Source organism: Primulina huaijiensis, chromosome 6 (genome assembly GCF_012295235.1).
Source record: "Primulina huaijiensis isolate GDHJ02 chromosome 6, ASM1229523v2, whole genome shotgun sequence".
Lineage (NCBI taxonomy): Eukaryota > Viridiplantae > Streptophyta > Magnoliopsida > Lamiales > Gesneriaceae > Primulina > Primulina huaijiensis.
This window is the reverse complement of record NC_133311.1, coordinates 20,652,246-20,670,177: the sequence shown is the minus strand read 5'-3', so window position 1 is coordinate 20,670,177 and position 17,932 is coordinate 20,652,246. Positions and strand designations below refer to the sequence as shown.

Sequence of the window (17,932 nt, the reverse complement as noted above, 5' to 3'; positions counted from 1 at the left end):
CGAGTTCGAGACGGGATTCCGAATTTTGTATTCACAATAATTTGATGGTAGTATTTGATAGTGTTGAATTTTTACGGGGGGAAACAGATATTTCAAATCACTGCTCAAATGAAATGTTTTTATTTAAACCCAACAACAACATTAGATATCTACATCACATATGTAATGATTGTGATATCATTGTGGGTAAAAAAATAAAGTCTAAAATAATTTTAAGAGGTTATAATTGATTTTTATAGCAATTTTTGTTAATTATTTTCGTAAAACAAAGACGGATACAAAATAATTGTTATAGAGACTCATTGTGCAGTCGTGCTTGTGCGGGTCTTGATAGACACTTCTTGGACCTGCGAGACAAAGTAGTACATGACGAAAGCCACCTACTGAACTTGTAGAAGCAACCTCTAAATTTCCATCGCTGGTGGATCGAGAGTTCAGATCGCGACATCAATAAACTTTCATTGCAACTTGTGACAGATACGAAATAATTGTTAATGGACATATTGTGCAGTCAATATATATATACGTGCACGCAAAAATCTAAAATTTATGAGCACAAACTGCACTCTACGTGTTTTGCCTTATTCCCCTGATCATATTTTGAGTTACGATAAATTCAATCCATCTTAATTTGTCTTCAAATTTTGTGTTGTTTAGATTATTGTTGGAGGATAAATAAGTTGTAAAATATTGAATCACGGGTGCTTGAGAGCTAACAATTTGCTACACCTTTCGGAAAAATGTTGTGAATGAGAGAGCGACTTAGATAATTGTTGTAAGAGTTTATTTTAAATGTTTCTCAATTACTACATAAGATTTACAGATATTTTATTGCCTAAAGTTTAGAATCACTTAAAACAAACTCTTGCAAACACTAAACTAACTTGTCATTTTTTTTTTTTTTTGTAAAAAAAAAGTATTCACGCATGAACATCAAGATGCTAGGCTGTCTTCAAATTGTTGGAAAATTTTTACACTTGGTTTTTGATTAGTAGATTATGCATCAACCAAGTAGTAGTAAAGTGGGTTATCAAAAACTTCATAACGCATGTAATATGACTGATCAATAAGTGTTGGGGCTTATTATTTATGTCTCCAATGATGCTATGTATGAAATATGTTTGTATTCTTAGTTCTTCACCAACGAAGGTCTTCTAAAACACCAAAATACGAGGCAGTAGAAATTCGGTAGCGTAGATGTGCTATATATTATGAACTCGTCACTAAATAGTCGTTAATTTCAAAATAGCTGACGATTTTGACAGTTGCAAAACAGTGATGCTGTAAGCATCTGTCAGAAAGAACTCATTGAAAATGGTGTCTTGAATTCTGAATAAAATTATTGATTGTACATGATTTTCAATGAAGGGATCGGAGAAACGACTGCAAAGAGTTGAAAGACAGTTATTTTCAATGGATCCGACCGGCTCACAAACAATTGGGTAAAGCTAGACTTACCTACGGGAGAGATTGAGTCGAGTGCAAATATCTTTCATGTCCATTATGTGAGCTATATATTCAAGATTTTCTAATATTGTATCGTTTGTTTCACATACACTCGATTGAACTGAGATGCACTCAACTTGAAGCATCCACGCATGGAGAGAAAATCCGTGTCAATATTATAAGGTATGTTATACAGATAATGATTCCCTATAAATGGTGAGGTTTTGATTTATTTTTTATTTGTAATTTGAGGGGTGATCTCCGATCTCTTTGTATGCATCGAGATTGTTATTTTCAAAACTAATGGGGTCTCCCGTTCAACAAGTCACATTTTTTTGCAAAAAAAAATACTAAACAAATGCTTAATATTAACATCTAAATGATGCATTTGAGTTCTCACAAACCATGATCAGATGGGGAGAGATTATTATAATCCTCGATAGTTAAGCATTTAAATATTAATAACCTGGAGGAAAATGGGCACAAAAGGAAATTTCAGTTAAAGGGCAATTTTTGGTTAAGAAATGCAGATCGAAGCAACGATCAAAGTGGTATTCCATTGTTACCAAAGTTCTCCAGCAAAAGAAAGTAACACACAGCACACAATCATCTCTTACATTTAGTTTAAATCTATGAGACAGACTGAAGATTGCATCACCTATACGTTGCTTTGTTTGTATAACTTCGTATCAAGAACTTGCTTTCCACACATCGCACATACTCCTGCATTACACACAATAAATATGTATCTTATATATGCTTTCCAAACAAGATCTCCAGGAAACAAAATTAATTCGCACCTTTGCTGTAAGCACAGGTATGGCAGTATTTGCCCTCTTGATGTACTTGCTGCTTACAGATGATACACTTGGTTTGTCCATAAGGTGCCCATCTGCAATAGACCCAGTTTACTAAAATTTAGAACAGGGATAAACCTACCGGAGTATATGAACACCTACACACATAAATGAGATTCAATTTTCGCGCCTGATTTTCCAAGAAAGACATAGGTTTAACAAACTCTAGAAAATAGACTAAATCACCCTGTGGTATTAAATTTGGAGTGTGCAAGCAGCTAGAAATGCAAGAAAATAGCTCAGCAGCCCAAGCATTCACACCTAGGAGGCATTGATCAAATCTCGTAGGAACCACATACTTTCAAATTGAAAGCCAACAGAACTTGCAAATTGTAGATTTTGTAAGAGAAGAACTGTCAAAGATTTTCTTCAGACAATTGAAGAAGGCGAAGGATGTAGTAGAAAAAATAGAATAATAAGAGATAAATCTTAGCATTTATTTGCATCTCAATTTCACAACGTGCAACAAACAGCGATTTTTCAAGAAGGCGAGCTTTGAGATTGATCCACATTTATCACCAACAAAAAGGCATAATAAGAATTTATTGGTCAATGCTTATTCATCTACAAATTTCCTAGAATAAATACGAAACACACGAACCAAAAGCAATGAAAGACAATCTATCAGAAATTCAACACATTGAATTCAAAGTAAAGTGAGATTTGCAATGTTTTACGAACAATCAAACTTTTTACAGATATATATTGTGAAGATTTTCCAATTTTAGTGGCAAATTGGACTCGTCAACGCGGTTGAGCACTCGAACTAAGACCCCTCGCTCGCTCACGCACGCACCACCGCAAATACAAAATTATTAAATGCCGTGATTTATTAAATTTAGATTTTTAAAAAAAACATTGCACGTTAAAATTGTACAGGAAATCGGTAACAAGTAAGCAATAAATGAGAATGGAACCTGTTTTTTTTGGAGAGCAGCTTGTTCTCGTTGATCTTACGGCCAGAACCTTCAGTAGTGTTCCGTGCCCCTTCTTTCCATTTGTCCGGCACTATTACCTTCGAAAGCTTCTTCTCACCTGCACGAATATTGGCAAACACAATAAACGATCACAAATCTCCAATCTACAAAACCCTAATTGATTAATCCACAAATTATTCGAACAAAATATCTAATTGGGCCGACACCATGAAGGAAAAAAGCTTACACTTTTCGCAAACCATTATTCCCTCCGAGTGCGTTCCGATGGACGATAGAGGTGAATTCGAAGCTCTGGATAATGACTTTTATTGTTACCCAATTTTGTGGTAACTGAATGACTAATTATTGTTCTGGTACAAATTTGTGCAAACCGACACTAAACATTCAATTTTATCAATTTTATTTTTTTTAATTTTTTTAATCTTTTCCAGGTTTGTATATTTATATATTAGAAATAATTATTTAAATATAACTAATTTCATTATTTTAAAAGTAATAAATTTTTCATTTTTTTTAATAAGAATCTATTTTATATAAAAGTTTAATAATATAGTTGAAATAAAGATATCGTTGTTAGGGATGGTAACGGGTTCATGTTCGAGTTGAGGCATGTTTGGTCAAATTCAGGACCCGTCTTGTTTTCTTTTAGACTCGCTCAGTCTCGTCCCGAAAACACGGCAGGTTCAATCTGAGTTGGACTCACTCAAAATATATAAATTTATATTTATTCAATAAAAAATTTTAAAATAACAAATTATTAAATTTATATATCCAATTTATATTATTGATACTTGTGACAAAAAAATTTATCACAAGTTAAAATATATCGACTTGTATTCAATTGTTACCCAAAAAAATTTATAATAATATATTTTCATATTAAACATGTAATAATAAAATAAAATAATTTTCATCCAAAAATTTTATAAACTAAAAATATAAATAAGTTATTAATTATTTAGTGAAAAATATAATTATATCATCAATACTATATATACATATATATTTTATATTTTAAATATATAGACATATTTTGGCGAGACGAGGTGGGTCATAGCAGATTTAACCAAACCCGAGACTTGTCTCGAACCCACTTGTAGGCCCGCTATGTCGGGTCTAAATCCTGTCTAGCCGGCCGTAGATTTAAAACGGGGTCGAGTTTAGACTCAATTTATTGTCATACATAATGATTGTTATAAAATAATTTACAAATCATGATAAACCCGAATGTACAAATTTCTTAAAGTTCATATTAAACCCAGGTTTAACCTAAGTATATATATTATCTTTAATTAATAATAACCTATTCAGTTAATAACTTTTAATTTAATTTCTTGACTTTTAGGACAATACAACTCCGTTGTCTTCCAAAAATAACTCTTCGAAACTAATCAATTTTATTTTATTGCAATTCATTTAATTAGAATCAAGTAAAAAGAGTTGGATATGTCATGTCGAGTAGACCCACCCCACTTTGCCAAACAGACCACTAAACAGGTTCGCTCATCCTACCCAAAAAAAAAAAAACAAACAAACTGTTGAAAAATTATTTAAAAATGTGTTAAATATTTGTGTTGAAAATGTGAATGTTGAATGTTGAAAATTAGGTAAAATTAGGTGTTGAATATTGAAAATTAGTGTGTGATGATGTAGGTAATGATGTATTTTATTTTTGGATTATTTGTAAAAATTTTCTATAAATAGATCTCTCATTTGTGAAGAAAATCACAATTGAGTTGAGAGAAAAATATTATAAAGTGTGTAGTGTGATAATTTTGAGAGTTTGAGATTTTTACTTTTTACCGTAAATTTTTACTTTTTCACAACACGTTATCAGCACGAAGCTCTAAAAGTCCTCCATATTTTTCCAAGCTCCGAACAGAAGAAAAAGGTAACAAAAGTAATAATATTTATTTTACTGTTATTTATTTATTGTTTATATATGTAATATATAATATAATGTTATTGTTAGAAATAATAAAAATAATTTTTTCAAAAACTTGTTATAAATCCTGGGAGGATGTTAAGACGACATCCCACACTCCCGGTAAGGGATACGACAAGTATAAAAGCCTATAAGGTTTTTTAAACAAAATAACTTATGACACCTAATTATAATAATGTGATATGATATACATAATTATTTAAATATGACTAATATTATATACACCATATTATTACCATAAAATTATACAAATACATACATTTATTTTCTTATACACCAACGGTAATAAACGGTAACAAAACGGCTAGTTTTTGCTCTATAAATACAATCTCACAAATACATTCAATCACTCCAACTTTCTCTTCTTCTCTAAAAATTATTCTTCATCAAATTTTCGAAGAAAAAAAGAAGATGGCTTTCACGAGGTTATTTTTAATTATTTTGGTTATCATACTCACCAGTCTTGTATTTATCGGAGAATATCCTCCTCGTGTGTTTTCTTTATTTTTACGAATACTTGTACTTGTTGTTTATCCATTACTTTGTATTGCAATATTCATTAACTAATAAAATGCATCGTAATTTTTAGTACCACCATGGCAAACTTGGCAAAGCTCGAATTCATCGCTCTTGATATTACTGGGAAAAACTATATGCCATGGACTCTTGATGTAGAAATGCATCTTGAGTCATTGGGTCTAAGCGAGACCATTAAAGAAAATGGTATATCTTCATCACAAGAAAAAGCAAAAGCTATAATATTTTTACGACGACACCTTGATGAAGGTTTAAAATGTGAATATCTCATCGAAAAAGATCCCATGGCTCTGTGGAAAGGATTAAAAGAGAGATTTGAACATATAAGGGAAGTTATACTTCCGACCGCCCGTGATGAATGGAATATGTTAAGATTCCAAGACTTTAAAAAAGTCAGTGATTACAATTCAGCGATGTATAGAATAATCTCGCAGTTAAAATTTTGTGGACATGAGGTTACAGAATCGGAAATGCTTGAAAAAACATTTTCCACGTTTCACGCATCAAATATAACACTACAGCAACAATATAGAGTGCGTGGATTTGCGAGATATTCTGAACTCATCGCCTGTCTTCTTGTGGCGGAAAAGAACAACGAGCTATTAATGAGAAATCATCAGTCCCGACCCACTGGATCAACAGCATTTCCAGAAGTAAATGCTGTAAGTAAAAATGAATTTAAACCTGGAAACCAAAATCAAATTCAAAGACAAGGTTTTGGTCGAGGTCGAGGTCGAGGTCGAGGTCGTGGACGTGGACGTGGACGAGGAAGTGGTCGTGGTCGTGGACGCGGCCGTGGTTTTGAAAATAATCGAGATAGTTATTTCTATAACTCATCTCAAAATAACGTCCCAAACCATCCACAGAAAAGGCATCAAGAAAACATGAGTGTTAATGAAAATCACTCGAAAAGATTTGAAAGTTCTTGTTTCAGATGCGGTACTCCAGGACATTGGTCTCGTATTTGTCGAGCCCCTGAGCATCTTTGCAAACTTTATAAAGAATCGATAAAGGGGAAAGAAAAGGAGACCAACTTCACTGAGCGAAGTGACCGTTTGAGTGATTCAACTCATTTTGATGCTGCTGATTTTATGAATGATTTCTCTGGAAATGATCAATATGTTGGTGGGATAGAAATGAACAATATTGATGCTGCAGATTTTCTCAATGATTTCTCTGAAAATGAACAATATAGTGGTAGAATATAAATGTACAATAATTTATTTTTCATGTATTTATATGATAATGTTTTATTGTACAATTATGATATGTGTTATATTTAAATATGTATTGTCATTAATTTTTTTTCATTGCATATTTTTTGAAGTTCAAATATGGAAAATGCTATGAGCAAAGCTGAAGTTTGCATACCCGATAGTGGTACAACGCACACTATCCTCCGAGATAAAAGATATTTCTTGGAACTAAAACCAACAAAAACAACGGTGAATACAATATCAGGTCCTGTAGACTTGATTAAAGGATGTGGTAAAGCACAATTTTTGTTACCTAATGGTACAAAATTTTTGATCAATGATGCTTTATATTCACCACAATCGAAAAGAAATTTGTTGAGTTTTAATGATATATATTCCCATGGGTATGATACTCAAACAATGAATGAAGGGAATGAGAAATATATGTGTCTTACCACATATAAATCAGGAAAGAAATATGTGATTGAAAAACTACCAATGCTCCCTACTGGATTGCATTATACACATATACGTCCCATTGAATCAAACATGGTAATTGATAATTCTTCAATATTAACCAATTGGCATGATCGATTAGGACATCCTGGTTCAACAATGATGCGAAGAATTATAGAAAATACACATGGTCATCCATTGAAAGACCAGAAGATCTTTCAGAATAATAAGTTTCAATGTAAAGCATGTTCTCTTGGAAAACTTATTATAAGACCATCACCAGCCAAAATCCAAACTGAATCACCAATGTTTCTTGAACGTATTCAGGGTGATATTTGTGGACCAATCCATCCACCATGTGGACCATTCAGATACTTTATGGTATTGATTGATGCCTCCAGCAGATGGTCACATGTATGTTTATTGTCAACTCGAAATGTTGCATTTGCAAGATTACTTGCTCAAATAATAAAATTGAGGAATCAATTTCCCGATTATACAATCAAGAAAATTAGACTTGATAATGCTGGTGAATTTACTTCCCAGACTTTCAATGATTATTGTATGTCTATGGGAATCATTGTTGAGCATCCTGTTGCTCATGTACATACTCAAAATGGATTGGCTGAATCATTGATTAAACGTCTGCAAATGATTGCTAGACCAATGATTATGAAAACAAAGCTCCCTATTTCTATATGGGGACATGCAATTTTACATGCTGCTTCATTAATTCGCATCAGACCAAGTGCATATCATAAATACTCCCCATTGCAGCTTGCATTTGGTAAAGAACCAGACATTTCTCATCTGAGAATTTTTGGATGTATGGTGTATGTGCCTATTGCACCACCTCAACGAAAGAAAATGGGACCTCAAAGAAAGATTGGAATTTATATTGGTTATGATAGTCCATCGATCATTCGATATCTTGAACCACAGACAGGCGACGTGTTCACAGCACGTTTTGCTGATTGTCATTTTAATGAGGAAATCTTCCCAATGTTAGGGGGAGAACAGAAACATACCGAAAAAGAAATTACATGGTATGTATCATCATTGTTACATCTGGATCCAAGAACAAAACAATGTGAAAAAGATGTACAGCAAATTGTGCACTTGCAAAGAATAGCAAATCAAATACCAGATGCATTTGCAGACACAAAAGGGGTAACTAAATCATATATACATGCTGCAAATGCCCCTGCTCGAATTGAAATTCCGAAGAAACAAATTGAAGATAGTCATGATGTCATTAAACGCCTGAAGCGTGGAAGGCCAGTTGGTTCCAAGGATAAAAATCCTCGAAAAAGAAAATTCATAGAGAAACACAATGATCACAAAATAGAGAATGATGTTCCTGAAGAAACACATAATGATCACAAAATAGAGAATGATGTTCCTGAAGAAACACATGATGATGAAAATGTTTTGTCAGAACCACAAACTGACGAGAATCATGAAATCTCTATCAATTATATTAATACTGGAAAAATATGGAACCGAAAAGATATAGAAGAAATTGATGATATATTTTCTTATAATGTGGCAATCGACATCATAAATGATAATGAAGATCATGAACCAAAATCTTTTGGTGAATGTAAAAATCGGCAGGATTGGATAAAATGGAAAGATGCCATCCAGGTTGAATTGGATTCGCTAAATAAACGTAATGTTTTTGGACCTATAGTCCTTACACCTGAAGGTGTAAAACCTGTTGGATACAAATGGGTTTTTATTCGAAAGCGAAATGAGAAAAATGAAATAGTAAGATATAAAGCTCGACTTGTTGCACAAGGTTTTTCTCAAAGGCCTGGAATTGATTATGAAGAAACGTATTCTCCTGTGATGGATGCAATTACGTTTCGGTATTTGATTAGCTTGGCAGTATCTGAAAATTTAGAAATGCGTCTTATGGATGTTGTTACAGCCTACTTATATGGATCACTTGATAGTAATATATATATGAAAATCCCTGAAGGATTTAAGATGCCTGAAGCACAAAGTTCAAAACCCAGAGAATGTTATTCTGTGAAATTACTAAGATCATTATATGGGTTGAAGCAATCCGGCAGAATGTGGTATAATAGGCTAAGTGATCACTTGATGAAAAAGGGATATGTAAATAATTCAATATGCCCTTGTGTTTTCATTAAGAAAACAACATCCGGATGCGTAATTATTGCTGTATATGTTGATGATTTAAACATCATTGGAACAAATAAGGAAATTCAAGAAGTTGTGTCATACTTGAAAGAAGAATTTGAAATGAAGGATCTTGGAAAAACCAAGTATTGTCTGGGTTTACAAATTGAACAAAAAGAATGTGGAATATTTGTTCACCAGACAAATTATACAGAAAAGATCCTTAAACGTTTTAATATGGACAAATCAAATCCTTTAAGTACTCCAATGGTTGTTAGATCATTAAACATAGAAAAGGATCCATTCCGTCCATGTGAAGATGATGAAGATATTCTTGGTCCAGAAGTACCATATCTAAGTGCTATCGGTGCCCTTATGTATCTTACAAATTGTACAAGGCCTGATATATCTTTTGCCGTAAATTTATTGGCAAGATTTAGCACATATCCAACAAAGAGACATTGGAACGGAATTAAACATATATTCCGTTATCTACGAGGAACGACAGACTTGGGACTTTTGTATTCAAAAGATGCTAATCCAAGTATAATTGGTTATGCCGATGCTGGATACTTATCTGATCCACACAAAGCACGTTCTCAAACTGGATATGTATTTACTCGTGGAGGCACTGCAATTTCTTGGCGTTCACAGAAACAAACACTTGTAACAACTTCATCAAATCATGCCGAGATTATTGCACTACATGAAGCAAGCCGTGAATGTGTGTGGTTAAAATCAATGACTCAACATATCCAAATCTCATGCGGATTATCATTCGACGAGAAGCCTGTGATACTATATGAAGATAATGCTGCATGTGTTGCTCAAATGAAAGAAGGATACATAAAAAGCGACAGAACTAAACATATTCCTCCTAAGTTCTTCGCATTCACCAAGGAGCTTGAGAAGAATAAATGTATTGATGTTCGTCACATTCAATCAAGTGAAAACTCATCAGATCTCTTCACAAAGGCACTTCCTACGACAATATTCAGAAAGCACATATATAATATTGGGATGCGCAATCTACGAAATTTGTGAAGAATTGTTCGTGTCAACATGAGGGGGAGTTTACGTGACTGCACTCTTTTTCCCTTACTATGGTTTTTATCCCAATGGGTTTTTCCTAGTAAGGTTTTTAACGAGGCAGTATAAAAACACGTAATGTATACAATCATTATGATCATCATCACAAGGGGGAGTGTTGAAAAATTATTTAAAAATGTGTTAAATATTTGTGTTGAAAATGTGAATGTTGAATGTTGAAAATTAGGTAAAATTAGGTGTTGAATATTGAAAATTAGTGTGTGATGATGTAGGTAATGATGTATTTTATTTTTGGATTATTTGTAAACATTTTCTATAAATAGATCTCTCATTTGTGAAGAAAATCACAATTGAGTTGAGAGAAAAATATTATAAAGTGTGTAGTGTGATAATTTTGAGAGTTTGAGATTTTTACTTTTTACCGTAAATTTTTACTTTTTCACAACACAAACAACTTTAATCGATAATTTTCCAACTTATCCACCAGATTATGGGTCATGGGCCGACTCTCTCACTGACCCGTTTTTGACGGATTTGGAATGGAGAAACTGTTTAATCCATCCGCAGCCACTAGGCAACAAAAAGAAGCAAATCAGATTGAAAAATATATTTTTCAATATAAATATTATTTTATTTCAAATATCAATCAGATGCATCGGTCACCAATCTAATAAATGAGACCATTGCAAATCAGATTCGCTCTCTTGCTGATTGTGCTTTCAGTTACACACAATATTTTGACTTTTCCTACTTTATATATTACATTAATTGTTTTTTATCTTATTTTTAGGTCGTAAATGATACCAAAACCAAAGATATACAATAAAGATTAATTTGATTTGACATATAAATTTATAATATAGTAATTACGACATATAGGAAAAGAACAAAATCATATATTTCATTGATTTTTACATATTATATTTAGATATAATAACATGAATACCAGAATATCTCAAATATATTATTATTATAGTCGCAACAATTCTCCATCGTTCAAATTCTATCTTATTAACAACTCGAAGGATCTTCAGATATTTTCTCGCTTTAGTTATATAGATTTGTCCTCCCCACTGTCAATGTTATACAACCCAACACTATTCACTCAAGAACAGCCAATCCTCTCTCCATTTCACTCCATCAATGGCGGCCATGACCACAACCATCACCTCTTCCATCTCTAAATCCTCCTCATTCGACAAAAAATCTACCTTCTATGGCTCCCCAATCACCCAACGCGTCGCTCAGCCCTTTAAATCCGCCGCACAAAACTCACCAATCACCATGTCCGCCGTTCCATACGACCTCGACAGCTTCACCTTCCAACCCATCAAAGAATCTATCGTTTCCCGTGAAATGACTCGCCGGTACATGATGGATATGATAACCTACGCCGACACCGACGTGATCATCGTCGGTGCCGGCTCCGCTGGTCTCTCATGCGCTTACGAGCTCAGCAAAAACCCCGACATCAACATCGCTATAATCGAGCAATCAGTCAGCCCCGGAGGCGGTGCGTGGCTCGGGGGACAGCTCTTCTCTGCCATGGTTGTCCGTAAGCCTGCTCACAAGTTTCTCGACGAACTCGAAATCGAATACGATGAGCAGGACGACTATGTGGTGATCAAGCACGCCGCTCTTTTCACCTCCACCATCATGAGCAAGCTGCTGGTCAAGCCCAACGTGAAGCTGTTCAACGCCGTTGCGGCGGAGGATTTGATCGTGAAGGGAGGCAGAGTCGGCGGCGTGGTGACGAACTGGGCTCTGGTTTCGATGAACCACGACACACAGTCGTGCATGGACCCGAACGTAATGGAGGCGAAAGTGGTGGTGAGCTCCTGCGGCCACGACGGACCCTTCGGTGCCACAGGAGTGAAGCGGCTGAAGAGCATCGGAATGATCGACAGCGTGCCCGGAATGAAAGCCCTCGACATGAACGCGGCAGAAGACGCCATCGTCAGGCTCACGAGAGAGATTGTGCCCGGAATGATCGTCACCGGCATGGAAGTCGCAGAAATCGACGGATCTCCCAGAATGGTAACCAATTCTCCTCCAAAATCGAGTCTTTCGAGCAATTTTAGTCAACGTCAAATCGAAATTATTAAAAACAAGTATATTGATTGATCATTAATTAATTCTGATCCTGATTTACGAACAGAGTTTGAATAGAAATAAATCACCATAATCTTGATTTACTGCAGGGTCCAACATTCGGGGCGATGATGATTTCGGGGCAGAAAGCAGCGCACTTGGCGTTAAGGGCATTGGGACTGCCAAATGCATTGGATGGCAATCAAAGCTCAGTCAAATCTGCTCAACCTGAATTCGTTCTGGCCTCTCTCGAATCTGATGAGATTATTGATGCGTAGATTTGCACTTTTAATTAATAAATAATAAAAAAAAAAATCGGTGACGGTTCGTTTTGCTTGGATGCCACCATCTTTCTTGGTTTCGATTTTCATTAGTATAATTAATTCATCGTATTTTTCCTTCCTTTTTTCTATTTAGCACAACTTAGCTATAAATTCTAATGACTTTTAATTAATGAAAAGTGATTTTAACGGGTGAAATATACCATATTTTATCATTTTGGGTTATAATTTAACCCTATTTAAAATTTTTTCCTCAATATAATGATTGGCATGACCAACATGACAATACCTAATTATAATAATAATAATAATTTATTATTATTATTCCATATAATTCAAGTTCAATGGACAAAAGTTGATATTCGCCGTTAATTACAAATATTTAATCAATCAAATTAAATTATTATTATTTATCAAATATTATGCAACATATTTTGATAATCACATAATTATTTATCAATATATAAACTGATAAACTCGAGTACGCACGGAGAGACACGTGTATGCATATACTAGTGCAATTAACTCGGACCAAATTCGGTTGCTATGTGTTTATTGGACTGGACCGCTAACAAATTATTGCCTAAAACCAGACCGAAAGATTTCTAAGGAAAACCCAAATCTTTAAATGTCCAGTCAAACAATATCTGGGCCCCTTCTCCTTGTTTAATTAATTGTGACAACCTTAATTTGTGTAATTGATAAACTAATAAATCAGATTAGAAATCTTGATGGGAGAGCACGAGTCATCTTTCACAGCTAATTCATCGCTGCTTTTGTTAATATCAAGAATGATTAAAAAGGACTTACATGAATTGGATAGCACATTTACATTTCAATCTATATTTGGATTGAATATTTTATTTTTATGGAATTTAAATCCAAATTATCTCGTAACCACATGAATCCGATTTTAACTTCAACTTAAAAACTTTGTATCCAATTACTTCATTCTTTGAGTGGCTAAGAATATCGGATATTGAGCACAAAAAAAGCTCTAATCTTCATTTGAAGCAAACGAAGCATTAATAGGAATACGTGCTTCCAACTATGAAACAAATCCTATACTGCATAACTGGCATGTGTGCTGTCTTTCTATAAATGCGATGTCGAATAATATTTTTTGGGTTTGTTATTATTATTATTTTAATGATGTTTGATTTGAGCATTGTAAGTAAGAGAAGAGTGTTCTAGTAGGTGGTAATGTTCTTTGTTAAATACCATAATTTATAAATCGGAAATAATTTATTTTTACGTGTAAATCTTGAACTTTTAACACAATTGTCTATAATTTATTGCTATCATTTGATTTTTATGGCCGATATATATTTGTGTCATTCTCTCTTCTTTTGCTGATAATATTTTTTCTGCAATTTTTCTCTCACCGTCTCCATCAATTCAGCCCCCACCCTTTTTGAGGGAGATTTGGTGGTGCTCCCTCTCTCTTCTTATTCTTAATCGGTTTCTTGTTTCTCTCTCCTCTAGTTCCCTTCAAACAGCCCACATCCCGGCCTCTTAATGCCGAGCACAGTTGGATCACGCCGCTGATATTCCCAAGGACCCACATTTTCTTGCCTTTTCATTTCATACCAGTATCCTTTGTGTGTGTGTGTGTGTGTGTGTGTGTGCGTGTATGCTCTTTTTATTAAAATTGAATTTTGGTCTGAAACTGCATGCATGCTTATATTGATATGCGTATGTCTACAGTATTGGAAGAGTTATGGGGATTGTGAGCAGGAGGAGAGGAGAAGAAGCTTCCCTGTTGAATCTCCTTTCTCCCTGTGTCATTTCTGTTGCTTGATTATAAGGTACATGTTTTGTTTCATCCTGTTTCATTTTTCATTGGGTAAACTGAAAACAACAATCATATTGCATGTCTTTATGCAATTTTTTTTTATGTTTATGTTCATCAAATTCTTGATTGTTAAGGTTGGAAGGTGATACTTTTGTTTGTTAACATAATGACGACGACAGACGAAGATTACTGTTGGGTTGTGAATATAACACTTGGATTTGCTTCTCATGGAAATTTTCATAATGCGAGAATGTAATCAGGGCGAGGTTGGGGGTGTAATCTATTTGGGAGCAAATTTAGCCTTTCTTTAAGATGGAGACATGTAGTGCCCCATTTCCAAAAGCTAATCTCCTATGCACTTTGATGTGAAATTCATTTCTTTTTTCAATATTTTAGATTAGAGAAAATGCTGAATGATTGTTTATGATCCCGCGATGCGTTTGCTTTTATCATAGGCAAAGGAACAGTTCTTACATTTGGTGGGTTTTTCTTCTGCATTGTGATCCACGTCTTGAAAGAGAGCAGCTTTATTGGAGTTTTGCACTGACAATAATGGGAACAAAAATAAAAGGGATTTACAAAGGATTCAAATATGGCCTGTCTCAAATCTTTGGTAAGCTCCTCAAATCTTTTTGTGCATATGCTATTAAATATTTTCTCCACTTCTTGTGTTGGTTGCCCACAATTTCCTTCTTGGAGGTGGAACCAGTAAAGAAAAGGTGGAAGGGAGGGTCAATAATAAGTAAAATAAAATTTGATCTTTCGAATGCTAATTTTATAAAAGTACGTGTTCCGATCACCTTAATACAAGAAATTGTCCCCTGACCTTCCCTCATTTGACCGTCCTGGATGTGTGGGGTTTTGAGTTGGAAGGCTTTGCATTTCATCTTGCTAATATTCATAGTGATTGTATCTTTGAAGTTGTGAAGGAGCGTGAGATTGAGATCGGGTACCCAACTGATGTTAAGCATGTGGCACATATTGGGTGGGATGGCCATTCTGGGAGTGCACCTACTTGGGTATGTTGATCCGTTAACTTGGTCTTGTTTGCTTGTGCGTAGCTTTTTATTCAGATAATTTCTATATTGTTCTTGAATTGAAAAGCTTTGACTCGTTTGTTTGTTTGTTCGTTGATCTGTAGATGAATGAATTCAGGACTGTGCCTGATTTCACGGCAACGTCGATTGGCAATTCGGGCTCTGCACTTTCTCCATGGTCATCTCAAGGTTAGTTGTTGACAAGTACGTTGAGTTGTTCGAGTAATTATAGATAGTGCTCCATGATTCAAGAAAATATCTGTAGATATGTTCATCATGAACAGAGTCCCTTTTCAAGCATGAATAAAAATATATCACGGGTTGCACTTTTGAATGGAAAATGCTAAAATTGTCCTTTGTATTGTTGTACTTCTAGACTTTTTTTATACAAGAGAGATGAAGTTAAAAAAGATTCTTTTACTGATAATTGGAGATAGATTTTTGGCTGATTGTTCACGAGATGTTTTAATGTTGATTGGAATCTGTCAAAAATTTGAGCATTAAATCTCTTCTTCTTTTTTCCATTTGTGGTCAAGCATATGAGGCAAACCACTTGGCCTTTTTAACATAAAGTTATAGATGTCCCAATTTTTACAAGCTCGAGTTTTGGGAGTTAGTGATATTGTAATATGATCAGAAAAGAAGGTTTCTTGCTCTCGCAAGCGTAACTTATATGACATCTGGTTCTCATTGCGTCGTACCCGACCAACATTTATACACCTTGATACTCCCATGAGCCTGTCCAACACAACATGTAATTACATTATCCTACTTCCTTTGATCTCAAAATTTTGAAATTAGTGTTATTCTAACGTACTTTTAGTTAGTTGTTTCTCCAACTATACTCCTTGATCAACTGAAGTTTGATATCACAAGTAAAAAACAGATTTGAAATTAACCTTTTAGTCAACTAGTTAAGAATTGAAATGGATGACAATCGATTATTCATTGTTGATCATGTATACGCGACATTTGCTCTTGCTAATCTTTGTTGCCGGAGCAGCGATCTAGAAGTATTATTTTATGATCTAACTATTCGAATAATATAATTTATGTTAGAATTAACTTTTCAAATAACAGCCCATGTTTTGTAAAAAAGATGGTACTATAGCCTATTTCATCAGTTCCAGTTCCAGTTCCAGCTCCAGCTCCAGCAATCCCTGAGTTGAGATTGTTGAATTTGTTTACTCCACTGGTTCTTGATAGCTAATGCTATGCATTTGAAACATGAGTTATTTACGTCCTAAAATATTTATTTAAATTATATTATATATATCGCTACCTTGTCGAATTATAGATGCATATTTCGAAGTGAGTTTAATTTGGAGTGAAGCACTCATATGATGGATTATTTTCCATTTCTAACTTGTTGACAGATTATGGAGAATCAGTGAGGTTGCAATCAGGTTCTGAGATGTTAAAAGACATACCATCTGCGGAACTGCCTAGCATCAAGAAAAAGCAGAAACGGAAGAAATCAAAATCTTCTTCCTCGCCAAAGTCTAGTTCTTCTCATTCGTCAAGAACATCAAGAGCAGCAAAATCGAAATCCAAACTCGTCGGAGAATGCGGCACAAAACCATCTAACATGGAAGTTGCCTAGGTACTTGGAACTTCAAGAATCTGAATCGAAACAAGAATCCTCGTGCCAATCAAATGTCGTTCAGATGCTATGAAACTATGTATAAAATTTGTGTAATATAACAGAGTGCGTTGTGAATTACAATGATTGACGATGATCTGAGATCAGACTCAAATTTTTATCTTATTTTTCAATTTTATTATTGTTTGTGTTTCCTCCTTCGAGGAAAGGCCGCCATGTAAAGAGGTCACAGTTGGTAGTTTTGGCTAGCTTTCAGTTGTTATTATTGTCTGAATGAGGATCAAATTAAGCATAAATCATAATATTTGGTTCTAACGCCAACAATATAAAGAATCGTGAGAAAAATAAAACTAGAATTTTTGGAATATGAGAGAATATTAATGAAATGGTTGTGGACTGAAAAATAGCATTTCACCAAAACTAATGGGCCATGTACGTATACCATTGTTGTGAAATCAAAATTTATACTAAAATAACCGAATTTCTGATTTATCACATTTTACAGTAGCATACATGTTGAATTAATCATATTACTAACTATTCAATTTTATA

The 17,932-nt window shown here is 34.3% G+C and overlaps 3 protein-coding genes across 4 annotated transcripts; 2 read left to right on the top strand and 1 right to left on the bottom strand.

Annotated features, from left to right (window-relative positions):
- Positions 1-1,939: 1,939 nt before the first annotated feature.
- On the bottom strand, positions 1,940-3,625 carry LOC140979350 (uncharacterized). Its single transcript, XM_073444707.1, has 4 exons — positions 3,468-3,625; positions 3,221-3,338; positions 2,247-2,338; positions 1,940-2,169 (listed from the first exon to the last, which is right to left on the bottom strand). The coding sequence occupies exons 1-4, from the start codon at positions 3,481-3,483 to the stop codon at positions 2,105-2,107; spliced, it is 291 nt and encodes a 96-aa protein (XP_073300808.1). The 5' UTR covers positions 3,484-3,625; the 3' UTR covers positions 1,940-2,104.
- Positions 3,626-11,652: 8,027 nt separating this feature from the next.
- On the top strand, positions 11,653-13,004 carry LOC140978153 (thiamine thiazole synthase 2, chloroplastic-like). The gene is made up of 2 exons (XM_073442978.1): positions 11,653-12,610; positions 12,775-13,004. Exons 1-2 carry the CDS (start codon positions 11,717-11,719, stop codon positions 12,940-12,942), a joined length of 1,062 nt encoding a protein of 353 aa, XP_073299079.1. The 5' UTR covers positions 11,653-11,716; the 3' UTR covers positions 12,943-13,004.
- Positions 13,005-14,266: 1,262 nt separating this feature from the next.
- Positions 14,267-17,638, top strand: LOC140978864 (CRIB domain-containing protein RIC10-like). Of its 2 annotated transcripts, XM_073444103.1 has the most exons (6): positions 14,268-14,537; positions 14,653-14,753; positions 15,196-15,353; positions 15,662-15,759; positions 15,882-15,966; positions 17,154-17,638. In XM_073444103.1, the coding sequence occupies exons 3-6, from the start codon at positions 15,293-15,295 to the stop codon at positions 17,378-17,380; spliced, it is 471 nt and encodes a 156-aa protein (XP_073300204.1). In that variant the 5' UTR covers positions 14,268-14,537; positions 14,653-14,753; positions 15,196-15,292; the 3' UTR covers positions 17,381-17,638. The 2 variants fall into 2 exon arrangements, with proteins under 2 accessions (XP_073300203.1, XP_073300204.1); XM_073444102.1 differs by having other exon boundaries at positions 14,267-14,753.
- Positions 17,639-17,932: the final 294 nt, after the last annotated feature.

Bases quoted from the DNA above. Each gene is read 5' to 3' on its own strand.
- LOC140979350 (XM_073444707.1), bottom strand. The intron at 2,339-3,220 runs GTTCCATTCTCA...GGTCTATTGCAG, and splicing joins CTGCTCTCCAAAAAAAACAG to ATGGGCACCTTATGGACAAA. The intron at 2,170-2,246 runs GTGCGAATTAAT...TGTGTAATGCAG, and splicing joins TACCTGTGCTTACAGCAAAG to GAGTATGTGCGATGTGTGGA.
- LOC140978153 (XM_073442978.1), top strand. From the start codon at position 11,717: ATGGCGGCCATGACCACAACCATCACCTCTTCCATCTCTAAATCCTCC. The intron at 12,611-12,774 runs GTAACCAATTCT...GATTTACTGCAG, and splicing joins TCGACGGATCTCCCAGAATG to GGTCCAACATTCGGGGCGAT.
- LOC140978864 (XM_073444102.1), top strand. From the start codon at position 14,623: ATGCTTATATTGATATGCGTATGTCTACAGTATTGGAAGAGTTATGGG. The intron at 15,354-15,661 runs GTAAGCTCCTCA...GTATCTTTGAAG, and splicing joins TGGCCTGTCTCAAATCTTTG to TTGTGAAGGAGCGTGAGATT. The intron at 15,760-15,881 runs GTATGTTGATCC...GTTGATCTGTAG, and splicing joins CTGGGAGTGCACCTACTTGG to ATGAATGAATTCAGGACTGT.